This window comes from Esox lucius, chromosome 12 (genome assembly GCF_011004845.1).
Source record: "Esox lucius isolate fEsoLuc1 chromosome 12, fEsoLuc1.pri, whole genome shotgun sequence".
Lineage (NCBI taxonomy): Eukaryota > Metazoa > Chordata > Actinopteri > Esociformes > Esocidae > Esox > Esox lucius.
Genome location: NC_047580.1, coordinates 24,919,231 through 24,947,214, shown reverse-complemented (window position 1 = coordinate 24,947,214; position 27,984 = coordinate 24,919,231). Strand labels below are relative to the sequence as shown.

General features: G+C 42.3%; 3 protein-coding genes across 3 annotated transcripts; all 3 read right to left on the bottom strand.

Annotated features, from left to right (window-relative positions):
• Positions 1 to 78: 78 nt before the first annotated feature.
• cacna1fa (calcium channel, voltage-dependent, L type, alpha 1F subunit a) lies at positions 79 to 21,966 on the bottom strand. The gene is made up of 47 exons (XM_010890753.3): positions 21,593 to 21,966; positions 19,754 to 19,955; positions 19,277 to 19,382; positions 17,124 to 17,263; positions 16,677 to 16,822; positions 16,433 to 16,585; positions 15,984 to 16,180; positions 15,659 to 15,762; positions 15,427 to 15,569; positions 15,259 to 15,324; positions 14,921 to 14,987; positions 14,801 to 14,827; positions 14,511 to 14,671; positions 14,047 to 14,272; positions 13,097 to 13,304; positions 12,880 to 13,000; positions 12,686 to 12,758; positions 12,483 to 12,546; positions 12,263 to 12,320; positions 12,083 to 12,179; positions 11,858 to 11,987; positions 11,583 to 11,642; positions 11,336 to 11,442; positions 10,725 to 10,812; positions 10,515 to 10,622; positions 10,373 to 10,425; positions 10,108 to 10,254; positions 9,803 to 10,004; positions 9,522 to 9,680; positions 9,240 to 9,350; positions 8,968 to 9,051; positions 8,648 to 8,668; positions 8,257 to 8,436; positions 8,084 to 8,149; positions 7,903 to 7,994; positions 7,235 to 7,394; positions 6,982 to 7,109; positions 6,682 to 6,778; positions 5,919 to 6,021; positions 5,725 to 5,826; positions 4,923 to 5,047; positions 4,717 to 4,836; positions 4,033 to 4,559; positions 3,468 to 3,745; positions 3,237 to 3,349; positions 2,595 to 2,969; positions 79 to 1,205 (listed from the first exon to the last, which is right to left on the bottom strand). Exons 1-47 carry the CDS (start codon positions 21,603 to 21,605, stop codon positions 999 to 1,001), a joined length of 6,315 nt encoding a protein of 2,104 aa, XP_010889055.2. The 5' UTR covers positions 21,606 to 21,966; the 3' UTR covers positions 79 to 998.
• Positions 21,967 to 22,447: 481 nt separating this feature from the next.
• On the bottom strand, positions 22,448 to 24,419 carry praf2 (PRA1 domain family, member 2). The gene is given in 3 exon segments (NM_001304011.1): positions 22,448 to 23,562; positions 23,717 to 23,934; positions 24,219 to 24,419. Coding segments are annotated over 3 exon segments (534 nt in total). The 5' UTR covers positions 24,395 to 24,419; the 3' UTR covers positions 22,448 to 23,422.
• Positions 24,420 to 25,765: 1,346 nt separating this feature from the next.
• timm17b (translocase of inner mitochondrial membrane 17 homolog B (yeast)) lies at positions 25,766 to 27,683 on the bottom strand. The gene is made up of 6 exons (XM_010890673.3): positions 26,955 to 27,683; positions 26,679 to 26,709; positions 26,409 to 26,508; positions 26,247 to 26,310; positions 26,017 to 26,145; positions 25,766 to 25,914 (listed from the first exon to the last, which is right to left on the bottom strand). The coding sequence occupies exons 1-6, from the start codon at positions 27,043 to 27,045 to the stop codon at positions 25,895 to 25,897; spliced, it is 435 nt and encodes a 144-aa protein (XP_010888975.1). The 5' UTR covers positions 27,046 to 27,683; the 3' UTR covers positions 25,766 to 25,894.
• Positions 27,684 to 27,984: the final 301 nt, after the last annotated feature.

Sequence of the window (27,984 nt, the reverse complement as noted above, 5' to 3'; positions counted from 1 at the left end):
GCACAGGGCAGCAACGAAGGCTCCACACTTCTCTGAGTCTGTTTAAAGTAACGAGCTACATGACGACTTTGAGAAAAATACATTATACTTTATTACTGTAAACACAGAAATACCAGGCAGGTCAAAGTGTTAGCGGGCACAATATAACAAACCTAACAAATGTTTTCTAACAAATGTTATCAAGTTAAGTGTTGTGTACAAGTTGTGTTCCTCTTGACCATAATATACAAATACTATTTCAAGTATATCACTTAGGAAGATGAAGACGACTGTCATGAGACTCTTCAGTGGAATTTCTGTTGATCTAATACTGCATAACGTGGTTTAAAAGTCTACCACTAATGTTATGGTAATGTTTCAGTGGGCTACTGTTAATGTTTTGGAAATGTTTCAGTGGGCTACTGTTAATGTTATGCTAATGTTTCAGTGGGCTACTTTTAATGTTATGATAAGGTTTCACTGGTCTGACGTGACACATATAAACCCATGATCTATAATTACAACTGGAGCACACTCACACTATTGGCAGGTGTTCATAAAAAACACATTTGATTCATGCCTGCTTTTTAATATGTATCTATTTTACTATGGTTCTAACAGTTTTATTGCATGATTTGGGTGGTACATCATGTATAGTACAAAATAGAAAACATTGCAAAAAAAAAAATGCTTTTGAAAATAAAGATAACACTTTATAGTAGAATAATAATAATAATTATGATCAGCAGGCTATAGTACAATGCACAATTACATTTCACACTGGAATTCATTTAAAAAGTATTTTGGGGAAATATCAATGATCTCTGTATTGAGTATTCTGTATGGTTCAAGACACGCTGATGCTTTCAACAAAGCCAAATTACCTGAGAACATCTGGAAAATATGATTACCCTGAAGAGAAAGACGGCATGCTAACCGCAATAAGTATCCAGCCCATTCTAACCCCCTATTTTAGTCCCTCGCTCCCCTCTCCTCCTTTCGGTTTCCTTCCTTTAGTCTCAGTAGGATATCACACAGTTCATCTCATCAGCCAGCTCCTCCTCGAAGCGTCCTATTGGGTGGCCTGCTGAACGGGTCAGAAGGTCTGTGGCTGCGTTTTCCATCTCATCGATGGTCATGTTACATGCATCAGCAATCTCCCGCTTGGCAAAGTTCACAAACTTTGGGTCTCTTGCATAAAGGCCCAAGCCTTCTGATATCAGGATCTGTTGGAGAGTAAAGAGAATAGTGAAACAGTGAACAAAAATATATATACACTGTATATATATACACATACATGGCCCCATCCATCCTCCCCTCAATACGGTGCAGTCGTCCTGTCCCCTTTGCAGAAAAGCATCCCCAAAGAATGATGTTTCCACCTCCATGTTTCACAGTTGGGATGGTGTTCTTGGGGTTGTACTCATCTTTCTTCTTCCTCCAAACACGGCGAGTGGAGTTTAGACCAAAAAGCTTTATTTTTGTCTCATCAGACCACATGAACTTCTCCCATTCCTCCTCTGGATCATCCAGATGGTCATTGGTAAACTTATGACGGGCCTGGACATGTGCTGGCTTGAGCAGGGGGACCTTGCATGCGCTGCAGGATTTTAATCCATGACGGCGTAGTGTGTTACTAATGGTTTTCTTTGAGACTGTGGTCCCAGCTCTCTACAGGTCATTGACCAGGTCCTGCCGTGTAGTTCTGGGCTGATCCCCTCACCTTCTTCATGATCATTGATGCCCCACGAGGTGAGATCTTAAATGGAGCCCCAGACCGAGGGAGATTGACGGTCATCTTGAACTTCTTCCATTTTCTAATAATTGCGCCAACATTTGTTGCCTTCTCACCAAGCTGCTTGCCTATTGTCCTGAAGCCCATCCCAGCCTTGTGCAGGTGTACATTCTTATCCCTGATTTCCTTAAACAGCTCTCTGGTCTTGGCCATTGGAGTCTGTTTGATTGAGTGTGTGGACAGGTGTCTTTTATACAGGTAATGAGTGGAGAACAGGAGGGCTTCTTACAGAAAAACTAACAGGTCTGTGAGAGCCGAAATTCTTACTGGTTAGTAGGTGATCAAATACTTATGTCATGCAATAAAATGCAAAATAATTACTTAAAAATCATACAATGAGATTTTATGGATTTCTGTTTTAGATTCCGTCTCTCACAGTTGAAGTGTACCTATGATAAAAATTACAGACCTCTACATTCTTTGTAAGTAGGAAAACCTGCAAAATCGGCAGTTTATCAAATACTTTTTCTGTATGTATGTATACCTTTCTGTACCCAATATTAAGTTCTGCTTTTCTGATGTATCAAATACTTATGTCATGCAATAAAATGCAAATTAATTACTTAAAAATCATATATACAGTATATATATATGCATATACATTCGTACCTCCATATCCCTCTCTCTGTCTCTCTATCTCTCTATCTTTCTTTTGCTCGCCCCCTTCCTCTCTGTTTTTCTCTGTTTCCATGTCCCAACCACCCACTGTCTACAGGTTTTATTAAAAACGACTTTGTATGGTGAATAACTAATGCTTGGAATGCACATCACTGGGTATAAATGCTTACGTGCAGACTTGAGATCTAAATCAAACACTTACCGACTCCACCAGGCTGTCTGCACTCCCCTTCTCTATGAGGCTTTGGCTGATCTGGGAGGGCACCCTGCCGTTGGTGTAGCTCCTGTTCGGGTGCGTGGGCCCAGGGAGCGTCGGTGCTCCGGGGTACCAGCCGCTGGGCTTAGTGGTAACCGCAGGGAGGCTGGAGGAGGCGTGAGCCCGGTCTCCCCACATCTGTTGGGTGCCCCCTGTCTCATCGACAAGCATTATGGGGGCGTAGAGCAGACGCCCTCTCTTGGCCGCAGTTGAGGATGCTGCTGTCGTATCCGCTCCGGGCATCAACCCCGCAGGGCCTCCGTTGTTGGCCCAGGACGCTGAGGACATGGACGAGACACTGCTACGGCGGGAGTCCAGGGTCTGGAGGAGAACCAAGGACAACGTCGCGAGGATGAACACGCTAACATTGACCTCTGTGATTGCATTTAACAGATTCAGCCTCCCAAGACCCCGTGGCCACATATGTGACATTTTAGGATTCCTGTACCAAAGCTCAGGTCTTATGGGGGGTTAAATTCCACATTGCAAATACGTGAAACCTCCTCAAAATGTATATCTGATCTGTTGGGAGAATTTGTTTCCTTGTTCTTATGCATATTTGTTTTGTTATTTATGTGTGTATCTTACCAGTCTGGATCTGCATGGGGGAGAGTTTCCCTGATATGTACCAGGGATAGGGATGTCATCTGCGCTGTGCTGTGCCTTCAGACACTGGATATTAAAGGAGGGCGGCTTTCGACCTGGAAGGGAAAATAAATTGGAAATCAACGAAGACGGTCAATGGGACTTCTTAGTTCTCTTCCTACTGATTCTACTGGTTTCTGAGGAAGAACAACAACGAGGAGCTTTAATCTTTGCCTGCAGGGGTGGGGGGCAGGATACGTCTCCGCATGTACTGCTGGAACCCATTGCTGTGGCCATTGCCACTGTGGTCATTTCCGTTGTAGCCGTTGCTGGTGTAGCCACTCATGCTACTCCCGTTGATGCTGCCTCCATTCATGGAGGCGTTGTAGCCGTTCCCATTAATGGCGTTGCCATTGGCGTAGGGCGGACCTGCTGCGCTCCCATTGGGAGCGGGGCTCTGCACGTACTCTGGTGTGACAGGAAAGGCCACAGGCTGATCCTGGCACACATACCTGTGAAGTCGGTGGAAAGAGGAAACCTATGAAAACATGTTGCACACGCGAAAATCTTTCCATTATAGTCGTTCAGCGGACACTCTTATCGACTCACAGCAAATAGGTGGGCATAGAATTTCATACTTTTTTCTCGTTCTGGTCCCCGATGTGAATCATACCCACAAACCTGGCAGATGACACACCCACTGAGCGGCTTAGGATCGCACACCCAGGGTACCGCCATCTCTTGCTCTACAACAGAACCACTTTACACGAAGAGCCATCTCTGTCCTCTGTCCGCTCACCTGTCATTGGCTGGAACGCCCACCGGGTACTCTGGGTAATACACCTGCTGTGCAGCGTACGTCTCGCCCGCCCCCCCGACCTCTGTCACAGGCTCTGGTGGCGGAGGTGGGGGGACTGTCTCTAAGATCACTTGAGTTGCCTCCGGTTCTGGTGGGGCTAACACTATCTGAGGTGTCGACTGGACAGCCATGTGTGGCGGGGACACAACTTTAGGTTCGGGTGGTGCTTCCGCTGGTGGGGATGCGGCCGGTGCGGGTGGAGGCAGTGGTGGAGCTGGTATTTCCTCTGGTGGAGGGAGGATCTCAGATTTCAAGGGCTGTTCAGTCACCACCTCAAAGGATGTATGAACTGATTCTGGACTCTGGGTTGCTGTCAGTGGCTGTTCAGTCACCACCTCTTGGAATATTTTGGGCTCGACAAAGGGCTCCATAAAGGAGGTGATGCCCTCCTCCGTGTCCGACGGCATGGGAGTGTTGGACCGAGTATTTGGGGAAGAGACGCCAGGATCTTCAAAAACGTTGTCATTCTGGAGGGGGAAATGGAGGGATTGGCTTTCAGGTACAGTCAGCTTGTTGGAAATCCTAAAAACTTCTAGGTTCACATATTGTACAGCATTTGTTTATTTAATGTCAGTTTAACACGATTCGGACAAGCCAATGAGGGTCACTGAGAGGTGCTCTAACCTTGAAGAAATGTTCATCCGGTTCTCCCTCTATACCTTCAAGCCCCTCCTCATCCTCTCCTTCCATTGCCAAGGCCAGATGCAGCTCAGGGGCCAGAGCCTGTAGAGACCGGAGCCCAGCCTGAAGCACACGCAAAGACACATTGTGACACACCCACACAAAGAGACCAGACAGACAGAACAACTTGAAACCAGTAACAGATATACCTGGAGAGAGTCTTTCTTGTCTTTACCCTTCTTCTTCCTCTCCCGCTCTTTCCTTTTGCGGAACTTTTTAAAGTAGTCTTGGATCAGGAAGCTGGCATAGAACTTTCCACAAGTAACCTCTTCCCCTGAGTCAGGAAAATCCATAATAAATATTATAAAATAAAATAAAACCACAATGTGCCATAAGATTTCATGTGGTTATAGAGTAGTGTTGTGCATGATTATGCAGTTATGACCAATCACATATTAGCATTTTTAGAATAATGTCTCAACATACAAAACTGCAAAACATTAGCAAAAGTGGAAATGTAGTTTCAACATATATTACCCTCTTCAAAACAATATTATACCAGAAAAATGGCAAATTAATAATTAAAATTAAAAGAAATGGCAGCAAAAACAATAATGCACAATGGCCTAATATTTTGATTCCAAGCTGATTAAAGAGAAAGTTTGCATTTTAGCAATTTCAATAGATCAATAAATAAAAATTGCAAACTAGTAACCCAAATGTTCCTTGCATCTCAGCAATATCATACAAAGTCATAACAATTACATAGATCAATCATGTAGAGCTTCCCCTATATTGCATGTGGTTTAACTGTAATGGCCTGATTTGGAGTATCATGAGTAGCATTCTTCTTATAATCTCTCAGAAATGTACTTTACAGTTTCTAACATTCACTGATTACATTTAAATTTAACATTTTGCAAAAGGTGTTTCTAAAATATGCAGGTCAGGTTCTGCCAAATAGAAAACATGTCTCCATATGTTGGATGAATGGGCACTTCTGTGGTTTACCTCTGGGGGGAGGAATGACCTCTTCAAGCAGCTTGGGTTTAGTGCGTTTCCATATCTTCTTAATGATGGCCCTGAGCTCCTCGTTGTCCTGGTCAACGGGCCCTAGTGGAGAGAACCAGAACCGTGAAAACACCGGGCTACAAGGATGCATGCACCATGGCCCTGAAACATGATGTGTGAGTGACCTGACTGACCATCAGTCTTGATCTTGAGTGAGGTTCTGACCAGTGCAAACAGGGTGGCGTTGAATGTCACTGTCCCATCGCTGTGCAGCGGCACGTTCATAGCAACCAGTCTCTGACAGGACAAGCCAGCAGATTAATTAGAGTCAGAGGGAGGAAGGGGCGGGGCGGGGGCGGGGCTCTTAATTGGATTGGCAGGGGGAAGATGAGGACAGACAGCCAAGACAGTGAGAGTCAATATGTACACATTGGACTATTTCCACATGTTAAAAAAAAATGTATTTCCTAAGAGAAAGGTTTGGTAACACGTTCAGTCTCACAAGATTATACAGGCTTCTATGTATGTGTCTGACTAAATGTTGAGGATATAATTTGCACCGCTCAATTTATGACACATATTAGGCATTCAAATATGCAAAAAAATACCATGTTGATTATAATGCAAATTTCCATGAGCTTTACTTTTAAATCATTCAATTAGTGTGAAATAGTTTTCCTTCCAAAGAAGTGGTAACAGAATGTCGCGGGAGTTAAAAATAGGCATGCGAGTAGACCGCTGATTAACCAGCTCATCCTTTTCTAGTCTGCTGATTGGCCAGCTTTTTTTCAGCAGGAGCATGACATCATACTCTATGAGGAAATAACAAGCTTATTTGTTTGAGGTGCATTTTTTTGTAGCGTTTCTCCGATTCATGCTTTGGCCACAAATACAAGATTAGAGCGAGTGAACAACATTTATTTGTTGATGAATGAATGGGGCAGTGATGTGCTCTACCTTGCAGGCCACACGATGGGGGCAGAGTTTTCCAAAACCAAGGGGGGGCTGGATCCTGCGCAGCATCGTGACCACATCGATGTGTTTGATTCGACCTCTGCAACACAAACACACAGCTACACATGTACATCTCTGTAAGCCAATGGGAACGTGGACAAGGGTCATGAGAGAATGGAAGGATGGACGAGAACCATTGAAAATGGGAGACAGAGGACAGGAGGTGTACCTATTTCATTTGACAGGGTTGATAATGTATTACTTCAAATGAATAAAAAAGAGACAGAAAGAGTGGCGTCTTACGTGGCCTCGGGGTCATAATCAGACCAAACTCTCTTGAACTCGTCCAGGTGATGAGTACCCAGCACAGTCCAGTCTCTGGTCAGGTACTCAAAGTTGTCCATGATGACAGCAATGAACAAGTTAATGATCTGAGAAGAGGAACCCAGTATGGATGAGTCACAGATGGTCTGCTTTAAAATGTCTGCAATCAACATCCCTGAACTTTATTCAGGCTGGCCTGAATCCTGCCTCTCCTTCAGCCTTGGCATCTCACCAGGAAAGCACAGAGCATGAAGAAGCTGATGAAGTAGATGTAGGCCAGGTTACTTCCACACATGTTCTCCTCCCCGGGCTCAAAGTCTGACTCAGGGTCACAGCGTCTCCCTGGCAATGCTGCCAGCATGATCTCCTGCCACTGCTCTCCAGTAGCACACCTACAAGAAGGTACACACATCATGACTGAGAGAGATATGCATGTCATGACTGGGAGAGATAAACACATCAGGACTGAAAGAGATATAAATGTCAAGACTGAGAGAGATAAACACATCAGGACTGAGAGAGATATAAATGTCAAGACTGGGAGAGATAAACACTTCAGCACTGAAAGAGATATGCATGTCAGGACTGAGAGAGATAAACACATCACGACTGAGAGAGATATGCATGTCAGGACTGAGAGAGATAAACACATCAGGACTGAGAGAGATATGCATGTCAGGACTGAGAGATATAAACACATCAGGACTGAGAGAGATATGCATGTCAGGACTGAGAGAGATAAACACATCAGGACTGAGAGAGATATGGTATGTCAGGACTGAGAAGGATAAGTGAAGAGAAAAGGGAGAGAAGAGAACTATGGTAAATCAAAGAATGAAATGATGAAAGTGGAGAGTTGGGTGTCAAAAGGAGACAGTATCAAATGGAGGAAGATTCTACCTAAAGAGGAGCAGCACGGACATGAAGAAGGTCTGGAAGTTGTTGTTCCGGTTAATATGTGAGTTGTCATCTATTGCAATCTTTCCAAATGTCTGCAGAACGAGAGAGAACAGGCCAGACTGAGACAAGCGGCTGCTGAAAACCTTTAGCCAGGTGTCACAATATGTGTGAGCAGACCTACCTGCATACCAATCACTGCATAGATGAAGAAAATCATGGCAATGAGGAGGCCGACATATGGCAAGGCCTGTGCAAAAGGAGAGGTAGAAACAAAATCTAAGTGAAAGTGTGTTGATGTGTTGGTATGTCTCTCTGAATGTCTGTCTTTGGCTTCTGTCAGGGTATATCACTGACCTGGAGTGACTTGACAAAAGTCCAGAGGAGGGTTCGAATGCCCTCGCCTTTACTGAGTAGCTTGACCAATCGCAAGACTCTGAACAAACGGAAGAACGTGATGGACACCTTTCCACTTTCCTTCTTGGCCCCGGCTGGAGCCCCCGCCACTGCTACAGTTTTGACAGCAGCTTCGACAACCTGGAGAAAAACACAGAGTGTTTAAAAAACACAAGCTTGTTCCACACAAATTATGGAGAAACAAACAAAAACGACAGAGTAGCCGAGAGAGATAGAGATAAAGAAAGAGAGAGAGAGAGAGAGAGAGAGGGAGGGAACTAGAGAAGAAGCAAGAGAGAAAGACAGAGGGAGAAAGAGAGGGAAATTAGTTGTGTATATATTGTTGTCTTACTTCTGCATCCTCGTCTCCTCCCTGGATCGATTAGATTTTTTTCAGCAATTACAGAATCAAAAAGAAAACAGAGAATATACATCAGATATCAGACCATATATAAACACCCTACAGCTTTACTGGCTGTGGCCTAAACAGTAGTAATATAATGCAATTTCCTTGCCAGACAGATCTTGATACTGTATGTTACAATAATTAACTGTACACGTCGTGAGTGCGGGCCTGCCTTCAAAGCGTTTTAGAAGTATCTCGTTTCCTTGAGGTAAACAAATAGTTGATGATGTTAGAGAGAGTAATAGATAGTTAAACAGAGTACTCACACTGAGCTCTGACACCATGATGTCCAGCACGCTGCCCACTACGATCAGAGCATCAAAAGTGTTCCAAGCATCAATGAAATATTGCTGGAAACACAGATAAACAAACACACACATATACGCACATATACACACACACACACACACATACACACACAGTCAATAGAATGCAATATTAGAAAATTGCAACAGAACAATACAACATAGGTTAGAATATTATTTTAGAACACAGTATTGATGTGAAAATGTGTCCACTTAAAGCCTATTGAACTCACATGTGTTCTGAGAGCCAGTAGCTTGATGACCATCTCCACAGTAAAGAGGGCAGTGAAGATCAAGTTGAGGATGTCCATGATTGAGTTGAACAGTTTAGACTGCTGATAATGCTGAAGGGGAGCACAGAGACAGGCAGCAGCACATTACCTTTCATCGACATAAAAGGGTAACGTATCTTCCCCAAACCATGAATCTTCCATCAGTTATAAACAAACGCATTGCCATCTTATTCCAGTTGTGACATCCATTAGGTGTCCTTTATGACTGCTCGAGAACTGTACCTGCACAGCCAAGGTGAGGGTATTGAGAAGAATGAGGACAAACATGATGTACTCGAACTGGCTTGACGCGATGATCTTCCAGAACTTTAGCTGGGATGGGTTTCTGGGAATGTAGATCTTAATGGGTTTGGCTTTCAGAGCATACTGTACACACTGTCTCTGTAGAAGGCAGGACAGGTATCACAGGAAAGGTGGACTCAGTGGCTTCACATAATATTAAGGCAAGTAGCCTTTTAACGACGATGAACATTGTAATATATTACCGAAAGAAAAAGACTAACTTGATTTTTGTTCAGTTCGCAGTTCTTGAACTCGGATTCTCCCTGCTCACGGAAAGTGATAATGACGAAACCCACGAAGATGTTCATCATGAAGAAGGCGATGATGATGATGTAGATGATGAAGAATATGGAGATCTCCACGCGGTAGTTGTAGATGGGGCCGTGGTTCGCTGCATTGGCGTCAATGGCCTTGTACAGAAGCCTGAGGGTTTTAAACACAAGAGCTGAAAAGGACAGCACCAACAGCTATGCCGGACAAACAGCTCGTCGTGGTTATGTGCTGAATGCGTGGCGTCGGCACTCACTGTGGCCAGCCTTCGAACGTAGACACAGTGAACAGGGCCAACATGCCCTGCAGCACATTGTCAAAGTTGAATTCACTGTTTTCCCATTTCCTCTCTCTCACCATGGGGTGATTCATATCGCCGTCCTTGTACACCACAAACGTCCCCCTAAAACACAAGAACACACACGTACACGCGGGGCAAACAGAGGAATAAAGCTGTGCTTAATAGTAATCCCATTATGGCATGTACGGAGAAGCGCTGTGAGATAGAGCCCGAGTCTTACATGCACTCGTAAGGAGTGTGTTTGGCTTCGTCGGTGCATCTGTAGAATCTGCCCTGTAACACACAAACCAGACCAACACATCAGTTAAATGATGAGATGTGGGGGTTTTTCTGAAGACAGGTGAAAAGCAAGGAAAAAGGACCTTGAAAAGCTGCACGCCAATACAAGCAAACATGAACTGCAGGAGAGTTGTGACGATCAAGATGTTTCCGATGGTTTTGATTGCCACAAACACGCACTGCACAACATTCTGTCAACAGAAACACAGAAACAAGCTGTCATTTGAGAGAGCGAAGGACGGAGGAAGAAATTTAAGGAGAGACAGTGAGACAGGGAGTAGTCAAATGGCTACCTTGAGTCCTTTGGCTCTGTTGATGGCTCGTAGTGGCCTGAGCACTTTCAGTACCCTGAAGATCTTGACCACAGAGATTGCACTCGAACTGAGAGTGAAAGGGAGGCAGACGAGAGTGTGAGAATGAACCACAGAACATTTCTTGTCGGACCAACATACAAGGTTGTTACAGTAACATGACAATGTAGAGATAAAAACAGGTCATAATTCTTTCAACGTCCCTTTGCACACACACACACACAGATAGGTCTTCCACGCACCCACAGATTATTGTTTTTTTTCAGCAAACTACTTATTAAAACTATTGGACTCAGTTTCCTATAAACATATTTTTCCAGTTGCAGGTGAAACTCCAAAACCAGAAAGTTCAGGAACATTTTAAATCTGCTTTAAGAGCAGTTTGAAACGGCTCATCGCCATCTTGGCTGCTAGACATCTGTCATATACAACACGTTTGCAGAGACAAGTTATTTATGAGCAAGATGGCCGCAGGTGCACAAAGACAAAGACAGCACATCAAACAGCACAACCTGAACAACCCGAACCATGGCAGAAGCTTTAAAGCACTGAAGGTTGGAGCACGCTTGGTTAACATTTGAAGGGATACTCACTGGAGGAAGAAGGATGCCAGAGATACACTGACGACCAGCAGGTCCAGGAGATTAAAGGCGTTCCGACAGAAGGAGCCAGGATGAAGGAATGCACCGAATACCGTCACCTAGAGAGAGAGAAACTTGTGGCTTATTCTAAATGGCACCATTACAGGTTAGCAAAACATTGTCAAGAACATTTACAATTAGACCTAATTCCAAAATGTAGTGTACGGCCTTATCTGCCTCAAGTATGGTCACATTTTACCTTCAGTATGATTTCCACAGTGAATATGGAGGTGAATGCATAATCAGCGTATCCAAGCATCTGAGGAAAAAGAAGATATGCTACGTCTGCATAATAATGTCAGTCATATCAAAACACTAGTAATTGCAGGTGTTAGGTGGGTATGAGGCATTAGACAGTAAGGGGAGATTTATGGCAAAGGGTGTTGTGAAGTTGTTGTGTGTTCTTGGCTATTGGCTGTTCGTGAGTGGAAGTGGTACTGAACGCTGACTGGTTGCGCTGCTTGTCTGCCTTACATTGTTCCTGAAGGAGTGAGCTCGGATTGGATCTTCAGCAGCCAGGGAAATGCTACTGAGTATGATGAAGACAAGGATGAGGTTGGTGAAGTACGGGTGGTGAATGAGGTTGTGGCATGCCACTCGAAGGCTGAGGGGAAAGGACAGACCACGCCAATGACACCGACGTTCTGAACGGAGGGAGTGCATTAAGACTGATAGTGGCCTACTGAGGCGGCAACTTACCAATTTCTCTTTCCAAGAATGAAGAAAGAGCTCCCATCTGGGATGGGTTCAATCTTCTCCTTTGGAGCGGAAAACTCTGGCTTGGCAGGCATAATTCCTAGAGAGTGGAGTGGATCAGATATTTCCGTCCAATCTGCAAGTCACCCAGTGAGAAACCCTCTGTGGCGGAACAACACTCACCCTCCAGGCCCTCGATGGCTCTCAGCTCTTCATTCTCCTCCCAGTCATCCAACTCATTCTGACGGGAAGAGTGGACACAACAACTGTCTATCATGTGATCTTTAAAACACCATGATCACAGCTTCTCCTGAACCATTAATCAGTGGGAGAAGTTCATTGTAGTTCATGAAGAAAAATGTTATACCTATTTTGTGGCATTAATCAAAATGTAGGTACATACGCCTGCATCTTCATCCTCTTTGTCTTCATCTTCATCCCAGTCCTCTTCCTCCTCTTTTTTCTCTCTGCAAAAAACATAAATTCAGCGCTTAGTCTTTGTTCACCCTTCATAAGCTGTCCTTACTTACTGCATGTTTCATATGCCCAGAATGTCAAATGAAACATTTAACTTTTCATAAAAAAATGCCATTCAATAAATCTTACTCTATTTTCTTTTTTCCACCATCTCCCGCCAAGTTGTCCACAGCAATAGCCAAGAAGACATTGAGCAGGATATCTGATCGGGAGATGAAGGAACTGACCAAGAGATTCAGGACACACTGACTGCATAGAGAACAGTCACAGAGGTTTGTCCACATTAAATGTGCATTTACTGTCTTGATGACACAAAAGGATACAGTTTCCAACGACGAAAAGGGCAACAAAGTAGACGCACACGATCATCTGTGGAAAGATCGGCCCTCCATATGCCATGATCCCATCATACATCACAGCATTCCAGTCTTCTCCTGTGAGAATCTACGAAGACGGAATAGAGAGACAAAAAGGCTTTGAGGAAAAGCAGATGCGTGCAGAACGCGGCAGCAGTGTGAGGGGTGAAGAAGTGCACATCACCTGGAAGCAGGTGAGCAAGGCCTGAGGGAAAGTGTCGAATGTGCTCCTCTTCATCTGAGTCTCGTCAAAGTTGAATTTTCCCCCAAACAGCTGCATGCCCAGCAGGGAAAAGATGATGAGGAAGAGGAAGAGAAGGAGCAACAAGGAGCAGATAGCCTTCATGGAGTTTAGCAGCGAATTGACCAGGTTTGACAGGGCTGCCCAGTGCCTGAATGGGAGACAGATGTGTTGTGTGTTTCAGGGTAGATATTTAAGGTATGCCATAACTTTCCATGCTGAATGCATGTGTCCCTTGTGCCATAATCTACAGTTATAAATTTACAGTTATAGTATTTACAGTTATAGTATTTACAGTTGTAGATCTACAGTTATAGTATTTACAGTTATAGATCTACAGTTATAGTATCTACAGTTATATTATTTACAGGTATAAATCTACATTTATAGTATTTACAGTTATAGTACATATAGTTTGCTGTAATTAGCCATCTGTATTTTTTGGGTGTCTTACATCCTGTTGGAATGTTGTCAAAGAGACCGCTCATTTGTGTTGTTAAACAAAGGTTAGGAAACACTAATGAGCTGCCACTTGAATAAAAGTAGCTCATCAGACGATGCTGGTGAATTTTAATCTATACTGACACAACACGACAGGTTTGGGACAGGCTTCACTCACAGCCGGTCTTGTGTGACTGAAACACTGCTATGTTGTCAAATGATTCTGTTATTGATCCAGCTTCTCCTCTCTCTCCATTAGAACCCAGCCCGTGAGCCATGGATGTTACCAGCATGATAACTGCTTTCAGAGAAGGCAAGCCTCTTTCCTTCATATTGTTTCATGTTGTTTTATTATTAGAGCCCTGTATATTCAAATATAATTAAATAACTGTCTGACTAGACCAAGCTGGCAAGTCCACAGACATCATGAGCTAGAAAACCAAGGTACCTACCGTGTGACCTTGAATACCCTGAGGAGACGGACACAGCGCAGCACAGAGATGCCAATGGGAGGGATGACATCCAACTCAACCAGTACGGTCTCCAGGATACCACCACACACCACAAAGCAGTCAAAGCGGTTAAACAGAGCCATGAAGTGAATCTGGAAGCCAAAACTATACATCTTCAACAGCATCTCCAGTGTGAATAACATCAAAAGAATCTTATTGGCTCGCTCTAAAGGAAAGACAGAGAAAAGAAAAGTCATTTCTACATGTGTTTATGCATTAATGTATTATTCTTGATGTATACTGTATACCATCATTTAAAGCTACTGGATTGCAGAGAATATGATATTGCTTATAGGGAGATGGCAGATCTCGCCTAGTGGTTATAGTGTTTGACCAGTAACAGAAAGGTGTAAATCCCAAGCAGAAAAGGATCTGTCCCTTAAGTCCCTCTGGTGTATGCTGACCCTGCATCTCAGTGAGCCACTTGGGCTGGCCGTAGTGTTCTGAGGCACTGGCAGCAGTGTTGAGAAACACCAGGAGAAGCACCAGCCAGTAGAAGTTCTGGGATTTGACGGCGACGCGACAGTTCTTCCGAAAGGCATGGTTCAGCTGGCATAACTGGTCACTGAGCGAAGACGAAGACAGGGGACATGTCATAAGGGGAGGGAAGGGACAGAAACCACCATTCTTAATTATCTGCAGTGTTGTGTACATTTTTATAAAATTAAAATAAAGGATTTGTGTCTACACTGACCAGAAACTGTTGGCCATCATCTTAGCCCTGCAAAAACAGGAGAAATAGTCATTACATCATAACACTGCTGGAAAAAGTATTATAATGTATTCAAAAAAACGTATTTATGGATATATTTACATAAGAGATGCGCAGCAGCCATTGTCATCATCAAGATATGCTTCAAATTCAGAGTCTGAATCCGATTCTGTTGAAAACATAGCACAACCATAGATTGGACTGTGGAGTCAAGCAGCACAGGAACTCATACATGCAGGAACAATGAGGGGAGAATGACAGGATGTCCGGTACTAAGACAGGAACAGTGAGGGGAGAATGACAGGATGTCAGGTACTAAGAGAGGAACAGTGAGGGGCGAATGACAGGATGTCCGGTACTAAGACAGGAACAGTGAGGGGAGAATGACAGGATGTCAGGTACTAAGACAGGAACAGTGAGGTGAGAATGACAGGACAGACCTCCGTCCTCGCTGTGTTTATACCAGCCATACTTCTTCATTAACTTCTTCTTGGCAACAGCAGCACCTTGTTGGGAGATAGAAGGGAAAGGCTGACTATGGGTATATGGAAGTTTACATTCATTTGTTTGTGTGTGTGTGTGTGTCTCAGTCCATCAGTTAAGCATACGCTTGTTTCCTTCTTCGTCCACGTCCTCTGCCTCAATAAGCCAGTCCATGTAGCCACACATATCCTCCTCCATCTGTTTTTTATTCTGGGCATCCTGCAGCTCTCCACGAGCAACAGCCTTCTCTCTTTCTTTGGAGAACTCTCTGGACACAGACATAAATAGCAGAGGGTCAGCCCACAGCCTAGACTAGGACAAACACATAGACATACACTAGAACTTCAATTGACTCACCCGCTCAACACTCCCAATACAAGATTGAGTACGAAGAACGAGCCAAAGATGACCAGAGAGACAAAGTACACCCAGGGCATCTCAAAGCCAATGGCATCATTCATCTGCAGGAGAACAGCGAGAGTCAATCAAACATTGTGTTCAAGATTCAAAACTAAAAATCTGAGAAGTAGGAAGACGAAGAAAAGGATTATAGGTACACTACACCTATGTAGTGCAAAGCATTTGACCAGGGTCCATGAGGGCCACAGTGCTCAGATCAAACCTGATACACTATGGGGAATAGGACACCAATTTAGATGGCAAATAAAGTAAGTGATGTTACCCAGTAGAGCACATCGGTCCAACCCTCCATGGTGATACACTGGAACACGGTCAACATGGCAAAGAAGATGTTGTCGAAGTTGGTGATCCCACCGTTAGGCCCCTCCCAGGGTCCTCTGCACTCCGTCCCATTCCCCACACACTCACGCCCGTTCCCAGCAAACGCACATGGCGTTGGGTCATCATCCACATTCAGATCTGGGAGAGCAACGTGAGATGTTTAATAATCAAGACACATCTTATTTTGTAAGAAAATATGGAAATCTTGTGATAGTATGCTAGCTTCCAAATCATTAGGTGATAAGCAACTTCCATAGTATGTAATTAATTAGTTTAGTTATTTTAGTACAATTACACAAATGTAACACTTTCGTATAATGTTTGTAAGTGTGTACAATATTGGACAGTTCAAAAGTAAACTGGTTTCTGTGGCAGATGGGGAGTTTGTACCGGTTCCCATGTAGAAACAGGTCTTGTGCATCCTGCCAAGGAACAGCTCCAGGCCAATAATTGCATAGATGATAATGACGAACATGACCAACAGACCAATGTGGAGCAGGGGAACCATGGCCTTCATGATGGAGTTCAACACAATCTGTAGACCTGGAAAAAACGCACACAAACACACGCAAACATATTAACACACGTACGCACAGCATAGAAATGGGTTTTAGTGAAACACACGCACACTTACTGGGCACACCAGACACCAGCCGAAGGGGTCGCAGCACCCTAAAGGCTCGCAGAGCTTTAACATCCAGTCCTCCAGGTTTGCCTGCTGCATGATGGGCCTCTCCAGGCTTGTGTTCAGACGTCCCCTCAGCAACCACGCTGAACAAACTGAAACAACACACATAAAGTCAGCACAATACTGTTAAAACGACAACCCAGCCGTCACTACGATATTGTTAAAGCAACAACACAACAGTCAGCACAATGCTGTTAAAACAACAACACAACAGTCAGCACAATGCTGTTAAAACAACAACACAACAGTCAGCACAATGCTGTTAAAACAACAACACAACAGTCATCACAATACTGTTATAAAAACAACCCAACAGGCAGCACAATACTTTTCAAACACGAAAACAGAAAGGAGATCGTAACAGTAGTGGAACGAAGACATCAGCTAGCTTACCCAACAATAACGATGACAAAATCAAGCAAATTCCAGCCACTGCGGATGTAGGCGCTGGGGTGCATGACCAAGCCATAGGCCAGGATCTTAGTGAAGGTCTCAATGGTGAAGATGACCAGGAAAATGTACTCTACTTGTTCCTGCACTCGCAGAGAAGAAGACAGCTTGGTGACGTATACATGTGGTCATATGATCGTATATGGAAGGATTTTATGAGGTACGGTCGATGGTATTGCACGGTGTGGTATTGTAGGGTAGGACATGTTAAGAGTGGTAGGATATGTTGAAGTAGGGTTATGTTGTGGTGTGGCAGGGTAGAGTGTGGTAAGGTATGGTATGGTGAAATGATGGACACAACGGGTTCACAGCCACAGGGAGCCTTTTCAGAATCAACGTGTCCTATAGGTAACGACTACAGTAGCTTTTGTCCTTTAAACCTACTGCCTAAAACAGGCCTAATAGGCTTGTCACAAGAGCGCCAGTCAGTAGCCCTTGGCCTAATGAATCCTAATGCAGTTAATCCAGGGCACCACAGTCCCTACGTCAACAGGAAGGCAGCCAAATCCTGGCCAAAGCACAACGGTCCAAAAAAGTGAGGTGATGACTAGAAAGTCAGATCTTCACTATGAACTAAGAGGCTGTAGTAGAATCGTTAATGAATTCATTAAAATAATAATGGTGGTGATTGCTGAATTCTATTTATTTAGTTCTTAAGGCCCTCTTGTTTGCAACATTGCCTTATAAGCATCTAATGATTAACTTCATACTAAGGGAATTGTATTTTCATTCACACAGTGCATAAACACTGTACACTGCAAAACTACTACAAAGTTCCCAAACTACTGGGAATCTCTACACTAGAGAGAAGGGTGCCAACCTGAAGAATAAGGCTTCAGCCTCAGTTTCCAATCCAATAAAGGGATCTACACCAAGATCTAGTTTGCACAGCCAAGCAGATTGATCAAAAAGACTCAACACAACGATTTGTGTCCTACTACCCCACATCCAACTCCTCTTGGAAGAATATTCTGATGGATGTTACAAATAGATTTCACTCTACTAACAGATCACATCGTCCTCACCATTCAGTACCTAATATGTCCAACGTTAAATGTAGAATGTGAGCTATATAGCAAGAGAGCAGACACAGTGCCTTTGGAAAGTATTCATAACCCTAAATTTTGCATTGTAGATTTCATTAAGAAATTATGAAATTATTATTTGTTGCCATCATAAACAACTCCTCATAATGACAATGCCAAAAAATATTTAGTTTTTTTCAAATTTACTGAAAAGAAATTGCTGAAATCTCTCATGTATGTAAGTGTTCAGAACCTTAATTCAGTACTTTGTAAAAGTGCCTTAGTTTCTCCCAATCTTCCTTGTAGATCTGCTCAAGCTCTGTCAGATTGGATGGGGAGCTTCAGTGATCTGCAATATTCAATGGGTTTCAGGTCTGGGCTTTGGCTTGGCAATTCAAGGACATTCACAGACTTTTCCCGAAGCCACTCCAGCACTGTCTTGGCCATGTGCTTCAGGTCATTGTCATGCTGAAAGTTGAATCTTTGCCCACAGTGGTCTTGGTGCACTCTGGATCAAGTTTCCTTCAAGGTCCTCAGTATTATTCTCTGTTCATCCTTTCCTGAATCATGACTCCCAGGTCTCCCAGACCCTGCCACTAAGAAGCATCCCCATAGCATGATGCTCCCACCACCATGCTTTATAGTATGGATAGTATTATTCAGATGATGGGCGGTACTTAGTTTTCACCAGATGTGCTTGGCATTCAGGCATAATAATTTTATTTTGGTCATTTTAGATTTAGATTTAGTCTTGTTTTAATAGCCTCTCTAACAGAGCAGATTTTCTCTGTAGAATTTCATTATCCCTCACACTGTCACCTGGTTTCTGTCACCTGGTCAACTCACCTACCATAACCTCGTATCATTAACGCTACACCACAAACTACTCAGAAACCTGTTTAGATCGTTCATAGTCTACAATACCACCCTCGACAAGCCTCTTTACAAAAAACCTTCAGGCTCTCACATTTGGTCCTTATAAAGCACTGCCAAAAGGACCCTCTTTCCAGCCGCTATGACCGCCCTGATTGACATGACAGTTCCTGTATCATCCACCTTGCACAAACTTACCAGGTTGTGGTTGGTGGAATTGGAGTCTTCTTCTGGGAAAGGTTTAGATACACCCAGAGCCACACAGTTGGCAAAGATAGCAAGTAGAATGAAAATATCAAAAGGTCTGCAGGGCCACAGTTAAGGGTATATAATAGAGATAACACCGAATCATATATCATTGTGTTTTTTTTAATCACACTCTGACACGTTTTTAAACTGAGCTGGTATGCACAGCATACGTAGACAAAAAGCATGAAGAAACGCTCAAATCCAAAACCCTCATCTGACTAGCACATCTTTGTCCTTTTTATTATACGTCTTTGTATTTATAAAATATATGTATATTCTAAGAAGGCCACACACTTTTTAAAACACATCGAATCAGGAATGTGCACACACACACACACACACACACACACGTGCACACACAAATATACATACAACCCCCACCCCACGCACACAAATACACAGAGGAATATGGTCATTGAAGGATATTTCCATTCAACGAGGGCCAAGGCGGCCATACGGATGGGGTTACTAAGGGTGAGGCAGCAGAGGGCTCGAGGGGCTCGGAGTGCAGATTTGTTGGCTTGCATCTGCTTCTTCTGTCCTCCACCCCTCTTCTTGCCCGAGGCAGTAGAGCCAAGGGTGTCGGACTTGTCGCCGGACACCGAGCCGGCCAACGAGACACCATCCTCTGTAAAAGGTGTAGAGAACATAGTGACCCTTCAATCACCAACTTCAGTCACTAGGATCTTACTGTAAAGTACCTATGACTTTATTATCTGGAATACTCCTATAAGATAAAAATCACTTGCTTTTCTAGGCTATTACTATAAAGTAACTGTGAGTTCATTATGTAGGTTGCTACTATTAAATTACTAAGTTTATTATACAGATTAAAGTACAGTCACTATGTACCACTGTGTGCATACTGTACGTTACAAAAAGTAATTTCTTTCTTTTTCTATCAGGTGGGCTGGTATTTAATATTGAGTCAGTTACTCTAAAAATGCAATAATACTGAGGATTTGTTTGAACATATTTGTTAGGGTTTGTTAGGGCCTGCTTCTGACAGAATATAACAGGACTATGGACTATGGTACAAGTATGTATAAAAACCTGCCTTCCACCACTGGTTATTTACCCTTGATTTTATCCTAATTTTAGCAGGTGGTTTGACTGAGAACACATTTTCATATACAGCAATAATCTTGGAGCACTTAGGACTAACTGCCTAGCTCAGAGAGACTTTTCCCCTTGCCTGGTTTGGGATTTGATCACACGATCTGCAGTTACTGGTCAGGATCTCTAACTGCTAGGCGACCTGCCATTCCTGATGCCACTCCAGATGCTGTTGGAAGTGTTGTTGGAGGACCAACAGGAAGTACATTTTTCTCTGGTCTAAGGTGATCCTAAAGCCCTATGGCAGTGACCACAGACATTGCCCTAAGTTGGGTGTCATTTTTAAGATTGGTTATTATACGGGCGTCACTAAACATCCCAGTACACAAATGATACAATCTGGCCCTCAAACCCTAATGACCAGTTAAACATCCCCAAACTTTGTCAACTTCGTAAAATATTAGTTCAATAAAAATACACAAAATATTAAGATAGTACACATTATAGAACAAGGTATGACAGACCTATATACTAAGCTTTGACAGATCTACTACATAGTAATGTATTGTGAGATAGGCCAGCATGATAAGGTACTACAGATTATATTTAAATTGCCAAGTTGAGAAACGTATTATATACCTAGATGGTGCAATAAGGTATAAGGCCTCAGAGCACAGTAGGCACCATATTGAGCATAACAGCTGTGACCCAGTTCTTTAGTTGGTCACCTGTTGACACAAGTGTTGGCAATTACCAGAATTATTTATTGTGTTTCATGACAATGGTATGTAGGCCTAATGGTTTAACATGGAATGAGGCTGACAAAGCTGACAGATGCTTTTGAAAGTGAATGTCAGTCTATTTATCTTGTAATCCTGGAGCAACAGCTTAATTTCACTAAAGGATATTGTATACATTATAGTAATTGATTCTGGAAGAATATTAAAAAATAAAGCCCTATACCTCAACATCTGAAGAAGTAAAGTTGTATTGCATTGTTTATGTTGTTTTAGCATTTTCATTTGTAAAGTATAGCTTTAAATTACTGTAAATTATATCGTGTCGACCTGATGTACGGTCAGTTCTTGCATGCACAACAATGAACTAACACTTAATAAGTTCCTCGTTTACGAGATAAAGACACAGGACCAGCCTTCAATTAAATTTTAGGACTTCGACATCTAGACCACAAACTTGACTATATCTTACCTTTTCCTGCCATCTCGCAGTTGAACACCACGATGTGCCTTCTGGGAAAAAGCCACCATCAAATACCTGCGCAGACTTGGACCAATAACCAATTTTTCAAAACTGGTGGTACATCACGTATGGCACTTTTTAATAAAAACAATAAGTTGTAGATTTAGCCAGCTATTTTATAGTGCCCCACTCCGGTAATATGGCCATCCTTAGCCCATTCATTTATACAGCAATTAAGTCATGCAATCTGATCTTATTTCCTTGATCGAACACCAAGTTTTTTTTTAAGTATATCCAAAGGTTGGTAAGGAATATAGATATTTGCTATCAACTTGTCCGGAAACAATCTGCAGGTTGCTAGCTATCTGCTGTGGTCAGCCTGGAATTCAGGATTACAGTAATTGAGCCGTTTAAAGGCATGTCAGTCATGAAATCTTTTAAAGGGAGGGCGGAGGAGACGTTCAGAAACTTCTAGTGATTGTGGTCGATGGTAGATATGATTGAAAAGCTCTTAAGAATGGGTCATCTTACTACTACGCAATTTAGCACCATGGACAGCAACAAACCCATCACAGTTCAGACGTGACAAGTGGTGCAGTGTACATCTTTATGGATATATTCTCCATTAACATATTACATTAATTTATTCTGTAAGTTCTCTTTACATTAATCCATATATACAGTAATTGATAGTTAATAACTGCAACATGCAGCACAGAACAATTCTGACTTCCCTTCCTGTGCTGTCTTTGCTGTGTCGGCTGACTAGGAAAGACCAAATCGATATATCTACTCTTCGGCTCTTAGCATTACATTTAATAAACTACAAACGGATGAAAAATAACACCATGACAAGATTCTGCTGAAGTAAGGCATATTATGTATTAAATAAAGTGTAAATACATTTTGACAGCATTGGAGCAAAAAAATGGAATCACAATATTTAGACTATAAAGCAAGGCTGACAATGAAAAAAGTGAAACATACTTTTATCAACTGAATAAAAGTTTGCACAATAAAGGCAGAATGCCATACACAATCTTCACACCAAATTGTGCTTGGACAGAGACATAAATAATCCCAGTTAACATTCTTGGAATTAAAGGTATGTATATTTCAATGCAAGCATACAGTTTCCCACAGTTTTCTTTCTAACCTAAAACCCATTCAAACCTTTAACCTTATCAAATCCCAAAACCCAACAATACAATGTGGACAATAACACAAAAATCGGAGTGGTCTGCAGCTAGAAAATAGTGGTCCATCAATCACCTTCAGTTTTCATGTAAAACAATTTGGTAACAATAACACTGGAGTATAAACTGCATTTTAAAAAGCATTCATTATTGAAACAAATCCCACTTCTGTAACGAGTTCACCTCTTTTGAAATTAGTTCACCTCTCTGTGTAGTTTTTCAATCCACAGAATGTACTCTTTAATTTTGGAGTTCACTTACAAAGGTGCGCAAAAAAAAAAAAAATACAACAGTTAGTGTGTAGCATGATATAGGCCTAACACATACAGAATATGCAATCTGTTCCACCAATTTTGTAACAGTTGGATATAACAAGCATGTCCCCCCTGCTATACTTAGCTACTTTTCACACTCCTTTTCTCAGACTTCCAGGCAATCTGAGGCCTTGTTCCACTTAAGTCTCTAACCCTGAACCCAATGTACTTATGTGGATATACAGGATAAGTGAAAGAACCTGGCTTAATGGGGCCTCATCTTCATCAACTTGCTAAAATGTGTCCATTCCTTCTTTTAAATTACAGTACAGGGGTATGGACAAGAAGACAGAAATAGAACCTGGCATCCCTGTTTTTTCTATTCCTCCCTAAGACCCAGCTTCCTGTTCTTGTCCCAGGGACTCTAACAGCAGCCCCATGGGTGTTCTCTTTAGGCCAATGCTCTCCAGCTTATTCTCCAACTTGTTCTTCAGGCTCCGCAGCCGAACAGAGGCGTGGATCAGTATCACTAAAGAGACACAGGGAGAGTGAAAATATGTCAAGGGCCAATGGGGAGAGTAAGTCATGTTACAACAATGTTACAACAATCTACTGCAGGTAGATTTAAGTATGTGAATTGTGTGTCAAGGGTGGGACAAGAAGGAGAGAGAATAGATACTAACATAAGATGGGGAAGGCTATTCCAAAAAGGAAGACAGCCACTCCTCCGAGCACTGTGAGGAAGAAGTAGCTGGCTGCCAGAATGGCACATAGCGCCAAGGATGGGTGGTTACGACGGAATCGTCTGATTTGAGCCTGGTTCTCTGCAGCCCACACAAACCCCATGAACATCAACGTCACCACTGTGGCACCCAAAAACAGGTGGAAGGGTTGGAAATACCTGTCAGAGCAAGAGGGATATACGTTTCATGTTAGTGGAATCAACAGCCTAATAGTCCCATTAGGCCACGAATCCATTGCAGTGATTCATAGTTGCGTTATCACGGAAAATTAAAAACGAGCAAATATGAACAAACTTTTCGGTTCACTATGGATCATAAAGTCAACACACCAATTTCAAAATAATTCGCGATGAGGACTCGCAATAACTGTTAAAATAGCAGATCTTATGTATAAACAATAGCAGTTGTTACATGCAGTAAACGCCCACGAAAGGAAACGTACCCTACTATTCCAAGGACTGCCAAAAACGAGACGAAATAGTTGGACTGGTAATACAGCAGGTTGTTTATTATCCGATTGTTCCATCGCTCTAGATTTCGTATATCTGGCACAGCGAACCTAGCCGAGCCCAAAATATAATCATCCAAGGTTCGGATAGGCGGCGGCTGCACGTCCATTTTTGTCCATGTCCCATTAGCAGACAGCATCTCCCAGAATTCCAAGTTAATGGGCGTGTATAAACACGGACTTGTTCATGAGAATCACCTGCGTGATGCTGTGTACTTAAATAATTTCAGCGAGCCATATTCACAGAATAAACCATTTATTTATTTTACACTGTTAAACTGCATTTTTATGCAGAAAGTGAATAAAACCTTATCAACTATTGTTCTGCTTCTATACAGAAAGATGGGGTAATAAAGTGCTTTGGTTCATCAAAGTGGACATACCATATAGTGTTTAAATGGTGGGAATGTCTGGGAATGCATGGCATTATAGGGGAATGCAGGAAACATACTACAGCATTTAACAGTTTAATACTTTTTCAGATTCCTATTCTATTTCTGTAAACTGTGGTTATAAAGCACCAATATTATTACAGTCACTATAAGACTAGGTCTGTCCCAGGGCTTCCAATAGCTGCATAGGGAGTAAAAATATGAAAAGCCAGTAAAATTATTGGCTGCCGGCCACAAATTGTCTAGAATTTAGAAGTTTCCCAAACTGATACGCCACACAAGTGTGCATCATGAAAACAAAGCATTATTAATTACTGGGTAGGCTTAAAGGTGATGTATTTCCCTATTAAAATGTATATAATTTAGTAGGGAAGATGGAATATCATCTTAATAGCATTTTAATAAGTTCATAATGCTAAATGGCTATGTGTGTCAAGTACAATTCGCAGATGTCCAGGAAAATAAATAAATACTGCATTAATAAATACATTGTCCTGTGACACATTGTTGGTAGCCCTGGTCTGCGTGTTTGCATTTACACATCTCACACATTTGAGTATTGTCTCAGAACAGTTTTAAGAAACACACAAACATTAATAGATAATACAAATATATTGACTAACCCTGAAAGACGATTACACAGTGCATGTAGATGAGAACATTACAAGGAATGAGCTGTGGACAGAGGTTTTCCTGAGTTTGTTGATAGCAGTGTGGTGCCAGAGTACCCCCCCCCCCCCAACACCCCCCACATACAGATGCCTTCACAGTTTGCAGGGCTGTACCCCGGACTGGAACTCTACTGGAACCCAGTGGGCTGCTGGCTGGTGTTCTTAGGGTGAAGCTGACTTGGGTCATCCATAAAGGGACTCGCTAGATGAGAGAAAGAGGGATAAAGGTCTAGTGTGTGGTGGTTTTCCCACTGACTCAAGTTGTGAGTCAATCAACATTGATACAAAAAAATCGTGACATGCTTGAATCACCTAATTCAACAAATGTCACAGTGCAGAAGAGTCAAACCAAGAGGTGCTGTCAAGTCGGGCTTATACTACATTTCCAGCGCTGTCTGTACACATTACTTACGGTTCTGAAACTGCTGTGCGGTGTATCTGGTGAGAAGGATCCCAAAGCCCTCGATCAGGGCCAGAAGGATTCCACCCATCATGGCTGACCCCATCATAGCCAAGGGCCCACCTGAGCAGTGCACCAAGCCAACAGTCAAGCCCATGAACTAAAGTCTATGGGGTGGGTGGGCCAACATGACCAAAGGATGAAGCATACCACATCTGTTATCCGTACATTTAATAGATTGTCATCAATGTTTTTCACTCAACACTCACTGCGTGCAGCCAGCACTGCCCCAGTCATCGCCCCACTAGTTATTGAGTTCCAGGGGTCCTCTTTTCCTCGAATACGGACGAGACCACAGTCAATTGTGGAAAAGAGTCCACCCCACACAGCAAAGCTACCTGCATAAGAATCCCACACACGGTTAGTGATAAATAAACAACAGAGTTGATGCATGGGGTGTGCACATGGGGTGTGCTATAAGGGAGACGGTGACCCTTACCACCAATCTGTGGAGCTCTTATTCTTACAGCATTGGCACTACCTTTCAGTCTGTGCTGAATGCCCTGTGCAGAGATGGGTGGAAATAATGTAATCTCTATTTAATTCTGGCTATGATAATAAAATATATATGATTAGCAAAGAGGCAGTATTACAAACTCACCACAGGAGCGTTCCGAAAGCCCTTGATTGACTGGAATACCCCTCCACCGATGGCCCCCATGGTGAACGCACCACCACAGTCATCCACTATCCTCCAGGGACTGAGGATAATAGAGATTCAAAAGTCTAGATAAGATAAGATTCAATTTTATTGTCAATGTACAGTACAAGTAAAGCATAACGAAATACAGTTAGCATCTAACCAGAAGTGCAAATAGAGGAGTGCAGAAAATTTACAAGTATTTACAAGTATTAAGTATATGTATATTACCAGTGGAATGTGTAGATGAGCAATACAAAATCTGCAATAAGGCAAATGGAGGAGGGCAGACATTTTACAAGTATTGGGTATGTTACAACTGGGATAATAGTTGTTCAGGTACAAATGGCAATTTCAAAATGGCATTCAAGATGTGCAAACGAGGCAAATTAAGGAGTGATGTATTAAGGTATCATGTCCAACCGAGATGCAGAGATAGTATTGATGCATGCATTTTGTTTATAGTATATATGCATGCATGTGTAGGCCTGTTACTGATAGACTTACCAATTACAATCCAAAAACAAACTTTACATGAAGAGAATTTACCAAGGTTTCTGTAAAGCTGCTTCAGTACTTGAGCAGTAGAGGGCAGCATTGCTAGTCTCAAAAGCAATATTGTCTATTAACCACTTTTGCAAACTAATGACAAACCAATACGAAAAACACAACAAGTACTTCCCTCTAACAAGCAATATGTCAGTCAATCAAATTTATTTTATAAGGCCCTTTTAATATCAGCAGTTGTCACAAAGTGCGTTTACAGATACCCATCCAGAAACCAGAAAGAGCAAGCAACAAGAAAGAGCAAAGCTAGAATTTGTAGTTGCTATATCCATGTTTGCAGAAATAATGGATTTATATACCCACAAGTCTTGAAAAATATGCTAAACATTACATAAATGCCACTTAAGTTCAGCTAATTCCCAAGACACAAAAAAAAACATTGTTTTGCTCCAATGTTCGTAAACAATGTAAAATAGTCTATAATAAAAAGATAATATTGTTAGTCAGTCCTTGCATCCACAGTCCACACTCCAATAGTTATTACATGGTAATATAATTGTAACTACTCAAATTTTGTAAGCTAAATACAGGACAGTTATTAAGTCACTGCTACTAGCTAAATTGAACCCTATGTCATGAAAAATAACTCAAGACAGCAAAGGCAGAGAACCAAGGGAAGCAGACCGTTGACACTGTCTGTGTATAATGATTTGCCTAATCTTAAATGTACTTTACCAAGGTTCACGGGCATATTCCTCCATGTTTGTTGTTGCTGTTCGGTCCGTGACCAAAAATGTCTTCGACAAATGTAGCTTTCAAAGCCACTTTGAATATCGGGTATATCCGACTTTGAAACTATAAAGTAGTTTATTTTTCATGTTGCAGTCATCAAACTCTGAAATCCAAAGTAAAAACGTTGAAAATATATAGTGTTCAAAACCACTAAAACTTGGAACGCTGAAATGTCAAACCAAGATAACTACGAACTCGGAAAAAATCCTTCTTCTGACTGGGAAACATTTTTGAAGAC

What these genes read in the sequence shown, in the direction of transcription:
- cacna1fa (XM_010890753.3), bottom strand. An exon ending in CTGTGGAAATCATACTGAAG is followed by an intron (nt 11,443 to 11,582) that starts GTAAAATGTGAC and finishes CTCTCTCTCTAG; the next exon opens with GTGACGGTATTCGGTGCATT. An exon ending in CCCTCACCTTGGCTGTGCAG is followed by an intron (nt 9,351 to 9,521) that starts GTACAGTTCTCG and finishes GCTCCCCTTCAG; the next exon opens with CATTATCAGCAGTCTAAACT.
- timm17b (XM_010890673.3), bottom strand. Translation starts at nt 27,045, where the DNA reads ATGCTGCCCTCTACTGCTCAAGTACTGAAGCAGCTTTACAGAAACCTT. An exon ending in TTGTTTTTGGATTGTAATTG is followed by an intron (nt 26,710 to 26,954) that starts GTAAGTCTATCA and finishes GCCTTATTGCAG; the next exon opens with ATTTTGTATTGCTCATCTAC. An exon ending in GCTTTCGGAACGCTCCTGTG is followed by an intron (nt 26,311 to 26,408) that starts GTGAGTTTGTAA and finishes ATCTCTGCACAG; the next exon opens with GGCATTCAGCACAGACTGAA.